The sequence below is a fragment of the Salminus brasiliensis genome, chromosome 10 (genome assembly GCF_030463535.1).
Source record: "Salminus brasiliensis chromosome 10, fSalBra1.hap2, whole genome shotgun sequence".
NCBI lineage: Eukaryota > Metazoa > Chordata > Actinopteri > Characiformes > Bryconidae > Salminus > Salminus brasiliensis.
Window position 1 is genome coordinate 13,843,193 of NC_132887.1, and position 19,427 is coordinate 13,862,619.

Genomic DNA, 19,427 nt, shown 5'->3' on the forward strand with positions numbered 1-19,427 from the left:
TCTAAAGTTAGTCTGTACAAAACAGTTATTATATTGTAAACATGTAACTTTGACAAATGAGGACGTCATAACACTGACAATGGCACTTAAACATGATCTGTGTGTGCTACATTTTAACCGGCAGCTGCTATATAAATGTAGATCAACTTTTTACATACAGTATATTCTCTATTTATGCCTACATTACTGCATATGTGGATGTTCAAATATTCAAACAAGGATGTCTTGTGCTGCCTTAAGATATGATGGCAACATATCTAAAACTGATACACTATTGCATAATTTTACTACTGAACTTCCATTACTGAACTGGTTCCATTAATAGTAGAAATCACTTCACATCAGTTCTACTATCTAGTTTCATAGCTCTCATTTACAGCTACAATGGTGCATATTCATGAAATTCTTTTTGATGATTTGATTCAAATCCAACATGAAAATAGTAAAATCAAGTTTGTCCAGTGCAGTAATTAACTGCTGAAAAATAAAAATCCCTTTTTTTCAATATGTGATGAAGGTTGAATGTGCTTATTTAAGCTTTGAAGCTGCTTTTCACATTTAAATACTTTAGAAATGGACAGAAACGCAATACAAAAACTTCTTCTGTATAGGAGGATGATTTTTTTTGCAAAGATTTTTTGGCAATTATGTTGAAATCCGAAGACACGTGGAACGATACAAGAATGTTGTTTTCTCCTTTTGTTTTAGGAAAGCTCCTTCACAGAGTAGAGGAGCTTTGTTTGTAGTCTCTCAGGATAACAGATGCATATGTTACGCTGGGTGGGGTACACAGAATGGATTCAGACACAGGGGAGTTGGGAATGTGGCTTCGAGAGCCAAAAGGGTCCCGAAAAGGTGAGGGTGGCATAAGAGCTAGTGAGTCCTCCAAGGCTAGCTTGATCTGCACTAGCTCCTCGTCATCATGGATTTGTGCATTGTCGTACATGTAGCCGTGGAGGAGGCCAAACTGCTCATTCTCCATTTCCATCTCCATCTCCATCTCCATTTCCTCCTCCAGTGGGGAGATGGGCTCATTAGAGTAAGTTCCCAACTGCATGAGCAGGGGTGAAGGCTGGGTCTGCAGGATAAGGGGCTGATATGGAGGCCTGAGCCCACTGTCCGGCTCAGGCAAGCTAATGATATCGTCCAGGTCAGTCACACTGCAGCTGAACTGGCTTGTCACCTCCTGGAGGTGGTCCGCAATAGCACACTGCTGAGGCTGCGGCTCGGGTTTATAAAACTCCTGCTCCGTGTCCACTTCTTTCATGGGCTGGCAGACAGGGGACTGCCTGTGAGCAATCAGAGCAGGGCTGACTGGGGGGTTGTACCTGAGCGGCTCCCCCTCATCCTCCTCAGCTACATTGTACAGAGTCTTGGTGCTCAGGTCTGAAAACTCCAGGCCTGAGTTATGGTAGGTATTAGTTAGAGGTTTGATGACAGCCGTCTGATTGGAGCCGGCCTCCTGTCTCTTCACATGCACAGACAGTCTGTGCCACATGTGTTCTCCTTTCGGAGGATGTCTTGAACCTGGTTCAGACCATGACACAGACTTTCCATTAGAACTATGAACGAAATAAAGATGGCTGTTATTTCACAGGAACCAAGAAAGGTGAACACAAGAACAACATTTCTGGTTCATGTAAAAAATACTGCTGTTCAAATATTGTTGAATGTATAAACAAATATTTGCTAAATATTTGTTTTCTGATATTATATCATATCACATCAAAGCATATATTATGATCGTTTCATTACACATAGTTCTAGTTCAGCAATGATTCATGTCATTGGTGATTAAGCAGCTATATAGCAGCATATATGGAGCACAGCCTCTCTCAGCCCTGTTGCTGAGACACCCCTGGGTGCGGGGCTTTTAATTGCAGCCGACCTGCTAAATCAGAGATGTCTGCGGAAGCTGTTAATTGAAGGCTGCTCTGGAAATGGCATGACCTAGAGGTCTGGAGTGAAGCATGAATTAAGGGATTGGGCCCATGGGTGCCAGTACACACGCAACAGGATGGAGAGAGGCTATCCTGCCACTGCTGAGCAGAGCAGACTTACTTTGCGTTTCCTGGTGCGTTCTTTTTGCGTTTGAACATATTGAGCAGGCTGTTGCTCCTGCAGGCAATCTTGCCGTCACCTACGTGCATGCGCACCACGTCTGAGGTGGTGAAGGCGCTGCGCACATTGCGTTCCGGCTTAGCGATGATGATGTACATCTTGGGCGTGAACATGCAGCCCAGAGCCACAGTCACGCTCAGGCTGACCGAGAAGGAGGTGGTGATGATTTTGTAGTTGGAGCCAAAGTATATGGGCACGAAGGCCAGCCAGATGATGCAGGTGGTGTACATGGTGAAGGCGATGTATTTGGCTTCGTTGAAATTGGCTGGAACGTTGCGGGTTTTGAAGGCGTAGTAGGTGCAGCTGAGGATGAGTAGGCCGTTGTAGCCTAGCGGAGCCACCATGCCCATGTTGCTGGTGTTGCAGATCAGGAAGACTTCCCTAATGCTGGGGTATGACTTTATAGGCTCTGGCGGCTCCAGGATGATGAGCGTGATCTCCAGTGTGAGCTGCACGCTGATGAGAATGAAGGCGATGACCACCTGGGCCCAGGCGCTCATGAAGCGTGGCTTTCGTGTGCAGATTTTCTTCTTGCTGCCTGCCAGGATGCGGGCAATGCGGTTGGTCTTTGTGACCAAGGCCGAGTAGCACATGGAGGCTGAGAGGCCCACCAGGAGGCGCTGCAGATAACAAGAGGCCAACGAAGGCCGAGCTATGAGGGTAAAGGGGCAGATGTAACCCAGGAAAATGCCGGCCAAGATAATGTAGCAGAGCTCTCGGCTAGAGGACTTGACCACGGGCGTGTCTCTGTACAGGATGAAGACGAGGGTGACAAAACTGGTCACCAGGATGCCCAAGCAAGAGAAGACCACTGCCACAATGGACTCAGGGTGACTCCACTCCAGATAGCGCAGGGGAATGGGCTCGCAGCCTGTGAACACAAGGTCAAATGAAATGTCAGAATCTGTTTTCCTGTTTTGTCAGAGTGGGTTTTACTTATCTACTGTCTCTGTGCAATTGGGCTATTTAAAAAGTACACTGCGTTCGATAATAAGCTAGACAGGCAAGTTCTTGCTCATGTTTCTGATACTAAATGTGAGTATAGTGATGGGAAGAAACTGGCTTAATGATGGATTGAATTACATTCAAGGTGACATTTTCATTACATTCAAAAGGCCTTTTATTTTTTTTTATCTTTGATCAGTATAGCTTATAGCTCATATAAATCAGAAACTTAATATCCATCTAATCTTTATCTTTATATTAATACTTTAGTGATGTCCTGATCAGGTAATTTTGCCTCCCTGATACAGTTTTTTAATGCTGAGTATAAACAGATCCGACCTGATCTTTGTATTTGTATGAATAATACAGCCCCACAGTTTAGATAAGACATGCTACTATTAAAAACTGTAGTAATATCCCTTCATGTTTAGTATTAGTTTCTTCTATTGACATTCTTGACAGATTTATTTAGTTTTCCTAAAATTACTGTTTATAGTTTGTTTAATGTTATATAATCCTGTCTGGCTCTAACAATCCTGACTATTCAGCCCCCAGTTCCTTTAAAGCACAGCAGTCAAGTCAATTCACGTGAGTACATGTGTGTGTAGTGGTACACACTTTGGACTGTTATCTGTTGTTGTTTGTCAACTACTGATGTGAAATAACTGTTTTATACTGAGGTGAATGTACTATGCATTGGTTTCTATAGTGTGTGTGTACTAGCTGCAGCATTAATAGTCTCTTCCGGGTTCTCAAATAAGTGCTGGTATGAAACCAAAGAAAGGCGTGAGGTTGCTTTGATAGGGGCCTTCAGCTCATCTTATTATTGCTGTGTTTTTGTTCCGGAGAGTTAACAGGCCAATCAAGCACAGTAATATAATGGTCAGCATTAGTTTTGACACTGGGCTAGAAAAGGAAAAAGGTATCTCATTTTGCTCTAAAATGTCCTTATAGACATTGTGTTGACTTTGCACTTGAAAAAAAACACAGTGGGCCAACATCAGCAAATTACATGACACCTCAAACCTCAAAAAACACAGACTGCGAAAACGTTTGAACTTCAGATACTTTGGATTCTGTGCCTCCCCACTCTTCCTCCAAACCCTAGGACTTTTATTTCCAAATGAAATGCAAAATTTACTTTCCTGGAGACATCTGTGCTAACAATTGAAAATATTGGATTTCTGATTTTGATCAGTTATAGAAGCCATATACAATACGAAACACTGTCACTTTACATCTAACAAATATAAAGTATATGCATTTTTTAAGATGCACTTCCAGAGGTTACCTTGCAGAGGTACCTATTTTTTAACTCTCAGTACTTGAACTGTGCCATTAACAATGTATTCAAGTACATAATATGCTCCAAAAGGGGGCAGCTATTAGGATTTGGACACAGTTATAATACATAAATGCAAAAGGTTTTTCTGCCATAATATTAGCAATCTAAGTATGACCAGCTCTCCAATGCACCAAGTGTTAAAGTAGGTTTCCAGTTCAACTAAAAATAAACAGACTCTCCACTAAGGGACCGGCCGAAAGACAGAGCCAGGCCAGTGGAAGGAGAGGAAACTGCGGCAAGAGAGAGGATACGACATTTAGCACACACTCTCTAAAGGTGCAGAATCTGTTAATAATCTGTTAATAAAGCCGTACACATGAGGCTTCATATACATTTCATGTTGAACACACTGCTGAGCCATTTCTATTATAATTTGTCCATAAAATATAATAACCTAAAAACATAAATGCACTGAATTGTTACCCAGGGTGGAGTTGTAATATGGAAAATCTAATTTACATGGTGGTTCAACACATGACACAAACATATACAGCCATGAGGGCATAAATGAATGTTGACATTGAACATCAGTGAAGACCTTTGAAAACAGGCCAGAGAAGTAGGAAGTGAAGTAGGTCTGTCATAAGAGCACTGCGAGAGCAATCTGTAAAAATGATAAATGGCCTTCAGGTGTCACGGGAAACCTTTTGAAAATAGGACAAAGCAGACTTCTTAAAAGCCAAATCACAAAACAAGGCTGTGTCTGTGTTTGGTTTTTGGGCTGAATAATCTTTTATGTTTGTGGAATCAGGACTAAAGTTCAACCGGTTTCAGAATTTATTTTCCATTAGAAAGATAGCTTACTGGTCGGACTGACTAAGAAGTGTCCCATATAATTTGTCTTTGAAGAGTATGTGACCCAGCTCTTCCAGCCTTCTCTGCACCTATTAAATGCATTATCTAACTCTAAGCAAGAAGACTGTCATAGTGAAGTTCTATTTTGTTTTATATGTAAACCATTTTCTACATTATAAACCATTTCTACATTTTCTACATTTTCTAACCAGTTCTATATTGAGCCATCTCTAAACGATTTCCCACCAATGTGAAGAGCCCTTTAATCAGGTATAGAACAATTTAAGCACCCAAAGTTGTCATGTTTCTATGTAGAATAGTATATGCTATTGACTAGTAAAGAATCCTTAAAGTACCCTTTTTAACACATTGTGTTGGTATTATTGAATGAGACATTGATTTCATATGTTGACACCTTATTTACGTCTTCAATTACTCAAGCTAATGCAATACACCGTAGGCTGATATTGCCCTTAAGTGTGAAAGACGTAGAGAATGAGATAGGGTTGCTTTACCTTGTAGCTCTTCATCAGGCCACCAGCCCAGCTCACACGCCTTGCAGGTGAACTCGTCCTGGACATACTCATTATCCTTACAGGCGGTGCAGATCCAGCAGCAGCTTACTTCTCCTTTTCTGATCACCTAGAGGGGCACATTAAGGAAATAACCCACATCAGTTAAAGCACAGATACTGCTTGCGGTAACACACCAACAAACTGATAAACAGGCTCATGATGGAGAGACATCCATACACACTTAAATCATATGAATATCATATCATATAAATCATATGAAAACTACCACAGAGTTCTGTCATTTTAACACATATTGCTTGTCAACAACTAAATGCTGCTCACATTATTTATTTACCACATTAGCATTAAAACATCTGAATATTAAGTACATCTAGTGTCACTCCACTCCACATGCCTTTATTTACCAGTATCATGGTCTGCACTTACATGACCACTATGCGTTTTAGTATTCTTTTTCTTATTTCCCTTTTCCTCAAGTTGCAACAGAAAAAGAAACTTACAAGACATCTGGGTTGTTAATAATAAATGCCAGCCATACCTTGATCTCGCCTTTAGAACAGGGCTCACTGCAAACTGAGCGGACCATCTCACTCCGGTTCATCTGGATCATATAATCGTCAATGCTCAGCATGCCCTCATGCCAGGAGCCCACATTAATGTAGTCATACACACCAGGCTCCACAAACTGCAGGTTCATTATATCGTACCTGAAAGAGCAGAGGAGAGTGCAATATTTCTTTCAAAAGAAAAGGTCCAGAGTGCAGTTCTTCAGCTTACCGAAAACCAAACAGTCAAAAGACATCTTTGATTAAAAGCTTATTTGTATGATTTAAAAGTGCCAGCTGCATGTAATTCGTTATGTGTCTAATTAAGTATACGACTGTGTGTAACTCCACAACTATATCATTTATTACATATTTATGTAATATGTCATGTACAAAGTGTATATCAAAATAATAACAATCTAAGAAAAACTAAAACCAAAATAATAAATACAAATGATAATATAAAAAGAGATTTGATAGTTGAAATAGATATCAAATAGAGTAAAATATGAGCACATGTTAAAAAAAATAACAGTTGTCACTGGAGAAAAAGATAATCAATGTTATAAAACATCACCTGTCAGTCATACTAATGTTATGGCTGATCAATGTCTGCTGTCTCTGAAAGCGTTGTGGGTCAGGTTCTCAGAAGTACTGACAATATTAACAGTGGTGTATTGTGCTATATTGTGATGTCACTTATTACAATAATACTATCATAATGCTGCCCAGCCCAGTTACAATAAGTTACCTTAGTTGTTTGTGTAAACACTTTATTAACACTGACCTGCCTGGTGAATCTCCATTCTCATCAAACCACACGTCCTCCCCAGACACTCCAGTGAAGGAGGTTCTGAGCAGGAAGTCCAGCAGTTTGCTGCCATCGATGGGATCCATGGCCTCACACAGGCCCACATAGCCAGGACAAAGATGCTGGTGCATGTCGTGAAGGCCGTGAGCCATAGAGTAGATGGCATTTATGACGAAACCCATCTTACTGTCTTGCACATAGTTGTCCTCCAGACTCTCATAACCTGCCAATACAATTAAACCAGGCAGATAGAATGTTACCATTTCTGATCCATGTTCAAGAGGTAGGTTTTTGGTATATGTCATTGTTTTCACTGAACTATTTGAAAGCACGGTTTCAATGTTTTAATCAAAGTAATTGACTTAATTAGCACAAACCAGTGCATAAAAGCATACAAATGGCCACACAATGCAGCAATGGTAAAATTACACTGCGGTTCTAGACACAGTGTAGTGCGGAGTAAAGGAAATGACAGGGTGTCCAAAGACCCACAATAATTTCAAAGCTATAGGCGAAAAGTTATTTTCTTTCTGTGGGAACATTAAATCAAAGGATAGCTTCTAAAACAGTGTCAAAAGCATGCTTGTTGCCATGGAGAGGCAATCCATCTCTGCAATCCCACTAAGAATTTAATTAGTAATGGACATTATTATTATTAATTGAACAAGGAAATTAATAATTTACTGTCGTTCTCATTCTTCCTGTCTCTTATATAATTCCAAATGGATCTTCCGCACGGCTGTTCTAAAATCCCTGAAATATAAAAAGGAGCCAGTGCAAATTGCAGAAGCTGAGAATGTCCAAGGACACCCTATCAGTGCTTGTGATCTTTACCAAGCCAGCAGGAAGCAGTATCAGGCACTATACAGTAGCTGATGGTTTTGCAGTTAAAGAAAAAAAAACATTGAGATACTATAAGTAGGCTATATCCCATTATGACATGGTTTTGACTTTCCTCTATGTCCTCTGCTCATGTTTAAGTGGGTTCCAGCAAGCAGTATGCGACAGGTTAATCTAAGACTTGCGAAAAACGCTGCCCTTGTCTGGGCTTAAAATGCATAAATGCAATGAAGTAAAACATGCTGAAACTGTCTTGATGAAATTACACAGGGTGTTTATATTGTTACAGCATAGCAGAGAGTAGATTGTACATATTACAGTTTCTAGTATTTCTTGCTCTTGTCAGCCTTCATAGTGTAACAACGTCCCAGCTTTAACACACCTCTTTAACTCAGGAAATAAGATTACTAGATGAATCGGAAAACAGTTAAATATGCAGGGCAACAACACTCCAGGATTCGGTAGCGACACACTAACACTCCACCGCTAGTGTCAGTGTCATTGCAGTGCTAAGAATGGCCCACCACCTGAATGATAGCTGTTCTGTGGTGGTCCTGTGAGGTCCTGACTATTGAAGAACAGGGTGAAAGAAGGCTAATAAATAAAGATAGACTACAGGCTGTAATTATAGAACAACAATGTGCATTCATCATATGATAGATGACTTCATGATGGACTTTCTACTTTACATCTAGAACTTTCTACTTTGAGTGGGCTTTTATCTTTCCGGTTTGATGGATGAGAAATAAAACTACTTTGCCAATAACAACCTGAGAGAAAAACTGCTATTATACTAAAACAAAAACAGCTCTAACACATAAGTCACTGAAGCTGCTCTTTGACGTTCTTGTATAATGACATGCAGGGGAAGAAAGCAGGTATTGTGATCCTTTTGGGGTTCTGTAGAAATATGATACTGTGCCAGATGTATTCCTCTGTAGATGTTTAAAAAAATGAGAGGTGCCAAAAAGCATTATTTGGAGAGATGCCATAGAAGACCCACTGTTGGGTCCCTAAAGAACCTTTCAGTGGATGATTCTAGAAATAACTATTGCTGTAAAGAGATGTTCAGTACTGTGTAAAAGTCTTAGGCACTTAAGAAAATTATATAAAACCACGTATGGCGTTTGGCTTATTCAGAGCCACTTAATTACAATTAAATGACGTCACACTGGTAAGCGAATATAAAGTTTAGGCATCTTGCCCAAGTGTCCTTGCCTGGCCAGGAAATCAAACCCCATTCTGCCACAGGGAGGAAAGTGTTGTTACCCAGCATGCTACAGCAATCACTATCTATCTCGGCAATACATGTGTTTTAGATTGATATATCAACCACTATTTCATTACCTCTAAGCAAATAAATAGTTACTATGCAGATCAATAAATATTTGTTTTAATATAATTTTCCCAAGTGCCAAATACTTTTTGACTGTATTGCAAAAGCTTAAAGAACATTTTGTAAGGTTTAGTACCCTTTATTTGACTAGAACCAGGCTCAAAACCATTGAGGAACCTTTATTTGTTAAAAGTGAATGCCAAACAGTAAAGTTTATTCTCCACAGTATCATATCAATACACCTTGGTGGTCATTTTAAAATAGTGAAGAGCAGTTAGCATTATCTATAGAAACTAAAAAGCATTCACACCTAATGTGTTCATACTTAAATGTAGGCCTCATTCTGTTCACAAGCAACCAAAGGTGCATGGTGGCCCAAAAAGTCCCCTCAGTGGAACATGCAGCAAAGCCAGTTGGCATGTGATAGAGAAGGTGAATGTTATTGGGATCTAAAATTATATACAGAGTGGCCACTTTTTTATTGCAGTCCATAAAACATCCCAATAACTTTATATATTAGAGGTCTACCGATACACGTTGTTTGTTCCATGTTGTGCTGCTATTAATATTATGATGATAAGCATCGACAATCAACAATAATGACAGGCACATACTTGCACACCTTAATGACCATGATGATAAAATGATTTAAAGATATAGTACATGATTGTGTGATATCAGTTGACCTCTATCTATATTGCTGAAGGTGCCTCCAAGCTATCCATTCAGAAATATTTACTTACCATCCTGTAGCTCTAGACAGAAAAATAATAGAGGTAACAGAACAGCAGACTATGACTATTTCTCTGTGTTAGCATTCGCAAAAGGTACTTGTTACTTTGCTTTAAGGTCCTATCCTTCAGGAAAGGTTTATAAAATTGCATGGTTTACATTACTGTACAAATGTCAGAGAACATCCTTCGTCTATTTATTTTCCAGCCAAAATGGCCTTTAAGGACAAGTTACTCATTTTTGAGCATTAGAAAAAAGGCAGTAGCTTTAACACCTATAATAATATGTGCAATATAACATTTTCAGTGTGTCTTCCTCTACCTTCAGCACAGCTTAAATTCTTTTTGGGAGACTCGCTTTCAATTTTAAAATCTGCAGGGAGATTTCTTCACACCCTGAAAATTTAGTCACTTCATGTGACTACTATCTGGATTGTATCCTGATGAGATTCTAGACACATGCATTTATACTTGGTATTCAAATGCATCTCTAGTCAGACTAAAAACTGATGCGTTTACACTGCTATAAGATGTGTTGTGCTATAACCTATGATCGGACTGGTGTGTGGTAAATGCGTCTTGGGTATATTTACACTTTCATGTTTATGTGGTGATTCTCAAGACGGATAAAGTGATCTGATGTAAATGGGGCCTTAAAGATTGGAGCATTTCTACCTACCATCCGAATAATCCCAAATGCATTCAGTGATGTTGAGGTCTGGACTCTCGGGTGGACAGTCCATTTATCTTAGTAAGAGCTCAGCTATGCATCCTTTCAGGACCACAATAATGAATCTGCTTCTCATAGTTTAACTTATTTTGCTTATGCAAGCAGATTATCTTAAATTTGAACTTCTTGAAAATATCTTTGGAGAACTGAATAACTTGCAATTACTGGCCATATAACTAGAAATAAAGTAAATGAAAGGTCTCTGACTTTTGCGCAGTATGGTATGTGATGCAGAGAAGATGGAGAAGATGTTGGAGTAGATGTGGACCTCTTGTCAGTAGAAGCAAGAAAATGAAAACACAATGTGAGCTGAGCGCTTATACAAAGTGATGGAAAACAAACAGCTACAAAATGCCTGTCAACAACAACATAAAACCAGTGGAATCAGTTGCATGCTTCTCTATATTTACGTTTGTCTTCAACATGTCTTCGGCTCATTAGTTTGGTTTACATTCTGCAAAACTCAAACAGAAACGTAAATATATTACGCACTTGGCTAGACTGCAGATGGAAAAACAATATTTGTGACTTTGAAAACACGCTTGTTGAGCATTGTTTTACATAATCTAATGCTTAAGCTAATGTTGGTGAGTACAAATCAGTAGTGTAGTTCATCAAACCAAAATACAAACAAAACAAAAACAATTTACCTAGGTCACCTTTTCAGGCAGCAGAGGAAATGTTTACAAAGACAAAAAGAGCAAAGAAGAAAAAATCTTATAATGAAAACATTTATGAAATGTTCTTCATATTTTCTCTCCATGATCACACACTCTTAAAAATAAAGATACCATGAAGGGTTCTTTTAGGTAATACCATGAAGGAACCATTTTTGCCTCCCTGAGGAAAGTTCTTGCAAAAGCCCAACTGAAACCTGAATGGACAAGCAAGACTGGTTCTCCTATGACATCATCCAAGGAACCCTTTTTGGCACTCTTTATTTATTTTTAGGAGTGCACCATTCCTAGTATTGCTGTCTTCTGTTCACCAGAATGCTCATACGTTGATAGCCTGCAGTAGAAACACTTTACTGGACCAGCGTGGCTCCTGACTTGCCTCACCTGAGCAGTTCTTTCTGTAGTTCATGTTTTCCTGAGGGTGTCCTGGGATGCGGCACTGGAAGCGATGTTGCCAGAACTCAGCGAACCATGGGTTCCTTGTGTTTGTGTCGAGACGCAGCTTTAGGAAGTAGTCATCAAAGGATGTGACCTCCTCAGTCTGAAGCTTCATAGTGATGCCTCCTACAGCTTCCTGTTCATAGCCCTCCACCACCTCGTCTCTGTCCGCCCAGCCATCACTAAAGGAAGCAGGTCGAACAGAGTCTAATTAGTCTCCCAATTACCGTCAGCTTCCTTTTCAGACTCTCACCTGCCTGGACGCCTGAGCAACGTGAGCAAAAACACTGATACCCTTGAGTGAATTGACCTAGTTTAGCACAAGCTTATGAACAAACTCAGCATTCATTTCTATCCCTTCTTTTGAAGCCACACGACATACCTAAGAAAGCTTATCCTCAGATCTTTTAGGGCACAAATGGAATTATTATAAGACATAGGCTTTGAAGAGGTTTCAAATCCAACATCTTACTGTATTGTTGAAAGGTATTGTGGTGTAACTAAAATCTTTTTAGTCCCATAAATCGGTGAAAAGAAAAACATTGAAGATGCTGCCATATGAAAATGATTTAAATTAATAAAAAATTACTTGTTTTGCCTAAAAATGTTGATGCTTGCAAATCATTCCATTCACTAGCATCTAATGTTAACCTAAATGTTTTTTTCAGAGTACCTATTTCGATTGTCATATTTAGCTGTCAGACTGACCAAGTGAGAAGGTGACATAAATTCCTGGGAACCCTTGCTAGGCAACATATACAGTACATTTTGATTAAAATGCAGTTTGCTAGTATAGACCACACACTGGAAAGCTATTACTGGGAGGTGAACTGTAATAAGGTGAAGTCTATTGGGCTAAAGTTTGAGGTGGCTTTGAGGTAGGAGCTTGGAGAAGATGGAAATGAGAAGCAAAGGTTAAATATAAGACTGAAGAGGAGGAGTTCAGAGTGTGATCCTTTTCCCAAAATGATGTCAGAACTCCACATTTGGATATGATGCATTATTTGAATGGAATCATTTTGGGTTTTTAAGTTATATAATACTCTAGGGTTATATAATAAATGCTATATCATGTTTCAGGTTTTAAAGGATCTGCTTCATAAAGGTTACCAGGGATTAACTGCATTATGAATGGGTGGAGGATAAACAGGTGTCAGCGTTGTCTGTTTAGTGTAAGATAGAAAGTGGTGGTAACTAGTGAGGTGAGTTGTTAAGAAACTGTATTTTTCTGTAAGTGTCAGTACTTAAATAAAAGGTCCATTAAAGACAATAAGGAGCGCCGTCGAGTCCCAGTGCGATTGCCCCCTTGGCCCCAGTGCACTGTAAACTTGAAATATTATGCCTTACTATTTATAAGTGAATTAGGTAATTATTTAGGTCAATACATTTGGTTCAGTGTAAAAGGATAATATATCTATGCAATATGTTCTAGAAATGTGCTATTAAGTTACATATGTTGACTGGAAACTTTAACTTTTAAACTGTATTTAAATAAAAGAACAATTTGTTAACAATTTCCAGAATATAATATCTAAATTCTTTGTTATTATCTGTTGTTCAGACTGATTGAGAAAGGAGAGATCCTGATGCCTGAAACAATAAAAGAATTTATCCTAATCAACAGAGAACACTGGATCAAAGAAATAATTCAAGGATTTGTAAAATCAGCTCCGTCTTTGATATTGAATTTTGTCAGGACTTTAATACTGACTTCAAAAGTATGATTCAGAACAGGTGCAAAGCTTTTGGGGTGCCTTTATAGGAAACTCTTCAGAGAATCTTTCTCTATTCAAGATTCAACATTACTCAGCCCTGCAGGCGCACATCATCCACAGTGTGTTTCCCACTCTGTAGAGGTGAAATATTCTCATGTACTCTTTAGAGACATTTCATCAGATGAAATTAGCAATCATTTATATGAATTTTAGTGATCATAGGCGGAAAGTTAGTTAGGAAGGTTAGTTAGTAAGGAGTGTTAGTGATGAAGGAATTATTATGTGGCTGCTCTGTGCCACTAGAGCCATCTGTCTGCCCAGCATCCTCTCTGCAACGAATGCCAAGAATGACCTATTCTTAGGTGCCAGTTTATATCATGCAGGCAACAATTCACCTCATGCAAGTTATGCATGTTATGTTCCTACTAATTACAAGTTTAAATTGTTATAAATTCATCAAAGCAGGGAGTCGTCAATAAAATATATGGGCTTAGAAAACAGTGGACCAAATAGACAAGGAGAGATCATGCCAGGTTGTAGAATACCGTTTACACCTGGCAACTACTTTGACTAGTATCTGGATTATATCTTAGTAAGATTTTAGCCACATGCATTTACACTTGGTAGTCAAATGGGTCTCCAGTTACTCAGACTGAAATCCAATTGCTGTGTGGGACAGAATATGCAAATTCACTCGTTGGCAATTTAGTTTTCCATGCTATGAGCCCTTTAACATAGTATATTTTATTATTCTTCTGTAAAGGTTTGTGAAACAGAACAATATATGGTTGATTTCCAAGCCAGTGTTAATTACAGTCTCTTTGATAGCTATAGTATAACTAACTCCATTGTGACACTTGCTGTTTTCTGTAAGTTACTGCAAAGCTTTGAGTTAGCCTCTTTGGAAACATTCTCCTTGACCCAGAATAGAACAGCCTTGGCCAATTGATGTTCTCTTTTTCAGTCCACAGAGACTTCACTGGCAGCAAGAGAGAAAAAAAGAATACTTCGTCCCAACAAGTGAGGATAGCGTGCTTATCAGTGAGACAAGTCTGTCAAAGAACAATATTCCATTCCTTTCAGTAGCTCAGAAATGTGACGCTGTCTGCATCACTGCACTGAAAAGACAGGTACACCTTAATCATTTAATTTCTCTCTGTGGCAGTCTGCAATTAAAGAAGTATCCAGGCTTAAACTGGCATCTCTGGAAGAGCATTTCTCCCTATCTCTGAACAGTGACACAATAAAAAAAGAGGAAAAGCTCAGAGCATCTTCAGGTCCCATTTCCCTGTCCAACAGACAGCTTATTGCCTTACTCGAGCATCCTTCACTATAATCTGACACAGTAAGACAGCTCAGTGTGGATGGATTATGCATGAGAGAGTGTTTTTAAAAGGATATTGGAATGTTCTGTCTGACCTCAGGAGATAAAACGTATTGTATTCAGTCTTGTGTAACTCTCTCACTGACTTAAGCAGTAATGATGAACCCTTGAACAATTACAAGTATTACATGAATCCTAATTCAAGTAACAAGTGAAAGCATCTTAAATGAAGGCAATATTAGAGTAATATTAAGTAATTCTTTCAAGGACAAGATTATTTAACCCCTTAAAAAGCCTATGGCCCACCAGCATGCCAAAAGTGTTATTACACAATTATATTACCAAAGAATATCCCCACCAGTTTGTACAAATGTCCCTGTAGTTACTGGATAATACACCTTAATGTGCAATAAGTCTGTGATAAGTCTGTGTCAAGGGGTTAACCAGAACCATTTACTTTTTTAAATAATTTTACGAAGGACAATGATATTACTGCACTGCCAGCCACTTCTTTAATGAAATCAACGATGCTTATTTAAAAAGTAACATTATCTGTTACTGCAATAAGACAATATAAATTTTAAAGATCACTTTAAAAAAGCAAACATATACATATACCCTGTATGGACAAAAGTATTGGGACACCTGCTCATTTATTGTTTCTTCTGCTCCACTGCTCCACAGCTTAATGTTGGGGGGCTTTATACCCCTCTAGCCAACGCCTAGTATCAGGCATGGTGCCAATAGGTTCATGTTTATCTACACTACAGAGAGTCCTATTCTATTGGCAATACTTTTCTCCAGGGACTAGACAAGCTAAGCAATGGGTGCAAGCTGAAGGCATTCATTAGAAGGGATGTTCACAAACATTTGGACATATAGTGTAGGTTAAATAATATTATAATATTCTTATTTCATTATAAGAAATATGAAATATATTGCTTATATTTAAAATACCTTTACTTCTTTGCAGAGTAATGTCAGTAATGTGTAAGGTAAATGTAGTCTGCTAATGGAGTAAAATGACAGTCACCTTCCAATAAGGAGGAATTCTCCAGCCACACCCAATCGTCTCATAGCCATAAGTAGGCCACGCACCGTCATGCCCTCACAGAAACACACCACCACACGGGCTTTAGGCAGACGCTCCCTCAGCTTCCTCAGCAGCCTGTCAAAGTGCTTCTCTCCAGCATTGCTGTAGATCTTGTCAGAGTGGGCAATGCACAGACCCTCCTGAGACGCCAGCTCCTTAAAGGCCTCCATACCACTCTCCCCGTAGTTTCCTAAGAGAAACCACACGACAGACTCTGCATCAAAGGATCCACCAAAATTAGCATCATTATTTAGGATTTGCTATACTATTCAAATGTAATTGTGTAATTGCTTTAATTAGAGTTACACAGTATACAATTAATCATTAGAATAATAAAATAATAAATAATACAATTAGAAATGTATTATTTTCAGGAAAAATGTTAAAACATAAAAACAGGTCCTACACACTTCTACCTGTGAACATAAATATAGTACTGATTAAATCTGCATTTACAATTTAATTAGTGCACTAGATTTAATGTGCATTAATTAATATCAATTTACATTGTGTCTTTACTGTGATTTCTAAGCGTTTAACTTCAATTTCTTATTGTCTTTCTTCTCGTTGACATTTTGTCTTAACCTTCCAATAAAAGCTGCTATGAATATGACCAAGCTTAACATCTCACAAACAAACTGCTATTATAAATAGGACAATTTCGTCAGAAACTACTTTCTATACAGCATATATGTTCTGATAAACTTTAATAAAAAAATAAAGTTTTATCACATTATTTCTTATTAGAATCAGCATTTAGCATCAAAGCAGTGAAATATGAATGAACATAATGCTGCACAACATTGTAAAAAACTGACATTGCATTTGTTTTTTTCTGCAATATATATTGTCGCCATGTCACCATAGGTCAATGATCCAACATGTCGCAATATTAATAATGCACTTAAGAATGAGTTTCCAGTGCATTATTCATTGCAATGATGATACTGAAACAATATATTGTGCAGCTCTAAATGAAAGCTATGGTATTTTAACCAAGAATAATTGTGTACAGAGGATTTTGTACAGCACCAAGATTGTGAGGACATCAGGAGAAAGTGTGTATTTTTAAACGTCCTCCTAAATGCAGCCAGTTACAAGGAGAGCCCTCTCTGGGCAGTCCTGACAGGCTGATGCATTACCTGTCAAGCTGCCTGCATGTCAATGTAGGACACTTTTTTTACAAAAACACAAAGTGTATTTTTTCAGCTCCCTGTGAAGATCATTCTAGAGAATTAGACTAACAAAATAAAACTGTATTGTGCTTTTCTGTGTTGCTGTGTGCTCCCTGTGATCAGTTCATAAGAACACACCTAATGTATCAGCCATTGCCAGCTCTTTACAAGGATACACACCATCTTCTTAAATAATTTTTCCTTATGCAGTAGTACCTGGAGTAGCTACAAAGGATTCAGTTGAGTAACTGGATATACAAACTGATAGTACTATCACCTCACAAACCTTTATTTTACTAGACAATAATGTAAATTCTGACAGGGTCAAATTGAAAAATGGCATTAAGGTCTAATTCACTTTACAGCAAAATTCTTATTTAATAAGATAATTCTCTCGAAAACTGCAGTGCTAAAAGTGGTGCACTGAATTTGAGGAAATCATATAGAGAAGTTATCAAGGTATCAAGCAAATTCAATGTATGGCTGTTTTCAGTGTACTGGTTTTGCTGCTCGATCAGACAGACAAAGATTTGCTTAACTCACCTTCAGTGTGAACAGCTGAGACATAAGTCCAGTTATACCGTTTAACAATGTCCAAGAGGGCCCTGGCTTGAAGAGTGTCCGAGGGCACAACCCTGAGAAAGTATTTATAGAGGGTTTTATCACTCAGATCAATGCTTGTGGCAGAGTAAGCGATTTGAGGGATGTTGAAGAGTTGCAACAGGTTTTGAACCTGGATGGCCACTGAACTGGAGCCAGGTCCAATCACACCTGCGATGGGTTTCTTAGTGGCAGGTGGCTGGCTGGATGGAGTTCCATCAATGCACCACTTTGATCCGTCCTTCTCATCACGGATCGAAATGAGCGAGTCCCTTATAAACTCAATGCTTTGCTCCAGAGCCACTGAAGAGTGCCAGCAAGAGTCCCTGATCTCACAGCCCAGGGTGATGTTGGGTAGAAGGTTGGGATCTGAGTTGATTCTGTCCAGTGTGTGGAACATCGCCTCCACCCTTTGAATCCCATACTGCTCTCTGATCTCTCCGCACGTTCTCTCCGCCACGTTCTCTGCTGACGGCTGATGATGAACAGAAAACAGGGCTCCAATAATTATATCACCGTCCATTCGGGCCACTGAACGAGATGCAGCTCTGGGAACCACTGACCTCTCGTAAATGTTACTGGCCGATGCAGAAAGCAAGAACAGTGACAGGGATAAAGCGGCCTTCAAATACATTCTCAGTATACTCCACATGGTCTTATATGCTTGGGTTGCTGAATCATATCTGCAGGCAAGCCTGCTGGTGAGAATAAGCGACTGAGGTATCTGTTGTGTCCATGTACAACATATCAACCGTTGCCATCTTAGAAACTAAGGTATTGATCATCATGTTTCCTGTGAACAGAGGAGAGCAGGCAATTATGCAACTGAATAAGACACATTTCATTCTCAATCTGAATCCTGAGTCACAGATTTTATTATCCCAGATTTATAACATGCTTAATCAGGTGTGTTTAAGCAGGGACAATGCAAAAGACAAAGGTGAGGTGCATATATTCCTTTGAAAATAACAACTTATTAAGTTAAAGAGATTTTTTTCACTTATTCAAGCAAGTGAATCAGCACCATGGACAGCATTCAGTCTCAAACACTGTCTAGATGGACATATCCTTTCCTGTGTCCAAATGGACTCTGCTTTGCATTATCCTCTTCTTCTAACACAAGAACACATGACAGAACTCCTGAACAGGCTACAGGTTGCGAAAAATCTACACTGGACTCCAAAATAACCAACATTCAGACGCAATTAAACCATCCAGGCGCTGCCAGCTTACATTTCTGCCGTCACATTCACTGAACAGTCGCTGCTCTAGATGATTAACACTATACTGAATGTCAATCTTACCTGAAGCAGGAGATTAAGTCATCTCGTCTCGCCTTCTCAAAGCTTTCCGTCCCAAACTGGAGCTCACTCTTTACTGCGCGATGCCCCCCTCCTGTTCCTCTCATCACTGCATCTGAAAACGGGTCACATCAGCCGCAGTGTGAGTCCCACTGAAACACACTAAGATCCAGTGCAAATCTCTGCTGTGGTAAACTATTTAAAAACGGTACCAGCGCATCACAAAATGCTCTCTGTTACACATGCTTTGACTTCTTAATGTATTTCTTTATCTTTATCAGTCTACATGTGAGTCCAGTGCACTTAGACTATTCTTAGTTCTGTCTCCTGGGTGCGAGGACAGTCCGTGTTGTAAAATCTGACCACACT

General features: G+C 39.2%; 1 protein-coding gene across 1 annotated transcript; it reads right to left on the reverse strand.

Moving 5' to 3' along the window:
* grm1b (glutamate receptor, metabotropic 1b) lies at window positions 1–19,093 on the reverse strand. Its single transcript, XM_072690369.1, has 9 exons — window positions 19,062–19,093; window positions 17,701–18,550; window positions 15,923–16,172; window positions 11,797–12,032; window positions 7,075–7,321; window positions 6,281–6,449; window positions 5,722–5,848; window positions 2,062–2,992; window positions 1–1,562 (listed from the first exon to the last, which is right to left on the reverse strand). Exons 2-9 carry the CDS (start codon window positions 18,407–18,409, stop codon window positions 719–721), a joined length of 3,513 nt encoding a protein of 1,170 aa, XP_072546470.1. The 5' UTR covers window positions 18,410–18,550; window positions 19,062–19,093; the 3' UTR covers window positions 1–718.
* Window positions 19,094–19,427: the final 334 nt, after the last annotated feature.